This window comes from Temnothorax longispinosus, chromosome 6 (genome assembly GCF_030848805.1).
Source record: "Temnothorax longispinosus isolate EJ_2023e chromosome 6, Tlon_JGU_v1, whole genome shotgun sequence".
Taxonomy (NCBI): Eukaryota; Metazoa; Arthropoda; class Insecta; order Hymenoptera; family Formicidae; genus Temnothorax; species Temnothorax longispinosus.
In genome coordinates, this window is record NC_092363.1 from 11,478,021 (window position 1) to 11,481,765 (window position 3,745).

General features: G+C 44.0%; 1 protein-coding gene across 1 annotated transcript; it reads right to left on the reverse strand.

The window, feature by feature from the left end:
* Nucleotides 1–2,635: 2,635 nt before the first annotated feature.
* Nucleotides 2,636–3,418, reverse strand: LOC139815406 (stromelysin-1-like). The gene has a single exon (XM_071782333.1). It carries the CDS (start codon nt 3,416–3,418, stop codon nt 2,636–2,638), a length of 783 nt encoding a protein of 260 aa, XP_071638434.1.
* Between the last annotated feature and the right edge of the window lie 327 nt (nt 3,419–3,745).

Consider the following 3,745-nt stretch of genomic DNA (forward strand, 5'->3'; position numbering starts at 1 on the left):
GTTGGTCTCACGTTGTGGGTAGCGAGAACCCCGCCGACATTGTTTCTAGAGGTATGAGTTTAGGCAAGCTCGCGACAGCACAGTTATGGTGGAATGGCCCTCCGTGGTTAAAACTCGAGCCAAATCATTGGCCAAATACAGATGCGATACATATTTCAGTTCCTGAACTAAAGGATAGCAAGGTAGTTTGTACCACGATCAAATTCGACTCTGATATATTTAATCATTTTTCGTCATACATAAAATTACTTCGCGTAACGGCTTATTGTTTACGGTTTGTCAATAACTCGAGAAAAAACATAAATCAAAAACACACAGGATTATTATCTATAGATGAATTGAACAAATCACTACTCACACTCGTTAGAATAGTGCAAAGAATGCATTTCGCACCCGAAATTAATGATTTGGAACATCAAAAAACGGTGCGGTCTAATAGCAAAGTTTTATCGTTAAATCCATTTTTGGATGAACATCATATTTTACGTGTAGGGGGACGTTTAAAGAACTCCAAATTACATTACGAACACAAACATCCTATGTTGCTACCTAGCAACCATGCATTTACTCGCATGATAGTAATGCACGAACACGAAAGACATATGCATGCAGGACTAACTGGTACGTTAGCGGCAATTAGAACACGTTTCTGGCCATTAAATGGTCGTAGCACTTTAAGGAAAATAATTTTTCGATGCATGGTTTGTTTTCGAATAAATCCCAGTAGTGCGGATTATCAAATGGGAAACTTACCGGAACCTCGTTTAAACGCCGATAAACCATTTACAACAGTCGGAATAGATTTCGATGGGCCATTGCTGATTAAGGATGGCAAATTGAGAAACCGAAAGATCGTCAAATGTTATCTATGCGTATTCGTTTGTTTTTCGACTAAAGCTGTACATCTGGAACTCGTTGGCGATTTGTTAAGCGACTCGTTTTTAAATGCACTCAAACGATTTGTGTCACGACGCGGTTTGTGCCAACACATTTATTCTGATAATGGCACTAACTTTGTTGGTGCTAACAATGAACTTAATGAAGTTTCTATGTGGTTAAATCGCATAGATAAAAATGAAAAATTCGTACAATTTTGCACTCAGAACATGATACATTGGCACTTCATTCCGCCTCGTGCCCCTGATTTTGGAGGTCTTTGGGAAGCTGCGGTAAAAAGCGCGAAACATCACATTAACACAGAGAATTGTAGGTGACGCTCACCTAACGTTCGAAGAATTGTACACAGTGATCACAAAAATTGAAGCGATTATGAATTCTCGTCCGTTAATACCTATGTTCAATGATCCTAATGATATGGATATTCTAACGCCCGGACATTTTCTAATCGGTGAGCCATTCACAGCGGTACCACAATCATCCGTTGTAGAATTGCCTACTAATCGATTAAATCAATATCAACGTTTGCAACAGCTCATACAGCATTTTTGATCCCGATGGGCTAATGAATATCTTTCGCACTTACAACAACGTTCAAAATGGATGATTGACGTTCCGTCAAAAATCAAAATAGGTACTATGGTACTCGTGAAAGAGGACAATACTCCTCCGTTACATTGGAAGTTTGGACGTGTTGAATTACATCCCGGTGCTGACGGAGTAGTTCGCGTCGTTAGCATAAAAACGGTTACTGGGACATTAAAACGATCACTGGGAAAAATATGTATACTACCCATTGATGAATCCCTGTGATAACTACGAGTAATTTAGCACTAAGGAATCGGTTTATCACCGTGCAATGTAATAAGCAATATTTGTATTTAGATCCGATTCTGACTTGAACATAGTCATTTATTAAGTTAGCGTTCTCTATTTAATAGAAATAAGTTGTTGTTCAGTTTGACTGATAAAGTCTATTCGAGCGATAGTACGTAAGTGAACCAATATGTTCTTTGTTTATTATTTCAGCGCAATAATATTAACATATTGTTACGCCCGTGCTGTACGACCGTGCCGTGCGCTCATACGAGTCGCCCCGTAGAGAGAAGTCGCGAATCGTCCTTAGCGACGACGGTTGTCATGTATCATCGACTGTCAGATTACGCTCTGGGATTCCGTCACGCTCGGACGTGTTTGCCCGAGCTCCTGTGTATCGAGTTCATTAATAAACGAGTTCCTTTCTTTCCTATAACTGTGACGATTTCTTCGGAGTGTGTGCCGGAGTACGCGTCGCGCGTGAGAGAGTGTGAGTGCGAGTGATCTGGACGCGCGACGAGCGTAACAATATTATTTTGTAGCTCTTATGCGTATTATTTCCGCGCATTACTCAAAGCGTTCGTTTCATTTCATTTATTTGATTGATATGATTTGCCTAATCGCCAGGGCTGTTGGCTTAATATACTTATTTTGAAAGCGGTCCTTTCAAGAGGCGCGGTATGTTCCGAACTCGTAGTTCGTACGTTTATACGTCGCGGTCGCCTGTGGATAACTGTGATTGCGAATCATTAGTTTATGCGATCTTAATAGATGGCGTTTTTAAGTTTGTAGCGTGGACTCTATCGACCCGCGTATTATCGACCTCAGATTCCGCTCAGCTCTCGCGTGTGTCACTTTGCTCCGCGTGCACATTATAATAAAGAGTGTTCCTTGTTTAAAAGCGTTGTCATTTACAACCGCATCATATATCGTCAAGAGGTAATACCGATCTCCAGGCAATCCAGATCATACAACAAAAAAATACAGATGTTCTGCGCTTATTGTGCGGCAATCCGAGAGAGTGGCCGATCTCGTGCGTCATCGTGTAATGCAGGGAGAACTTATCCGCGGGATGTTTTCCGACGTGAATATGCCACGGCTCATCCCCGTCGACGTGTACCTCGGAGACGAACCCCGCTTCGTCAGTCGGGAAATACGCGTGGACGAGCACGTTACCGGGACCGTCGAATTTAGCCGAACAATTTGGGCCGTTTGCGTTGATATTCGTGTTACCGTGACGTAGGGTTCGCCAAGATATTATAATGTCGGGATTCGTTTCGGAGCGTTCGAACGTCAATGCCGAATGCTGAGACCACAGGTCGAACGCGGCCTGCGCGGTATTCAACTCGTCCTGGGTGGCTACGTAAAAATGCCACGTCAGGTGAGTCCTCGGCCATTTGGATAGACTCGCTCTCGTTCCGTGCTTCAGGATATTTTGGAAACCACATCGCGATTTACGCATCAATTGCAGCGTTTGGTTGTCGAGCGATCCATCGCCGGGCAGACCGTAATATCGTTGAAATTCCTCGATGGCGTTGCGAAGAACGTCGTTTCGTCTCTGAGCCGGAAACGCGTCCACATCTTCGGTCAGATATCCGTATTTCTGCAGGTAATCGATCGTATGTGCGTAATTCTCGTCCGTGGGATTGATGCACCTCGCGGTGATAAAACACGCGTTTAACGCGATTACGCGCGCGAGCCACATCGTCGATAACGAGAAAGAGCGAGAGAAACGGCGGAACTGCGATGACGGCGTCTCGCGATATGAGCGCGATTGCCACGCGCGGTCTACACGGTGACGCTCGTTGCTGATAGCGCGGACAGGTGGCGGCGGGGTCTCGGGGCGGAAGAAATGCGTCGATTCCGGCGGGTGAGTCCGTTTGATAAAAAATGCATTTCTTTCTCTGTGCAAAGGATAATTTTTTAAAATAGTTTTTTATTACACAATGTCCTGCTTCTTTTATTAGCGATGACGGTGCGTCGCGATATAAACGCGATCGCGACGCGCGGTCAACGTGGGATGATCGTTAGC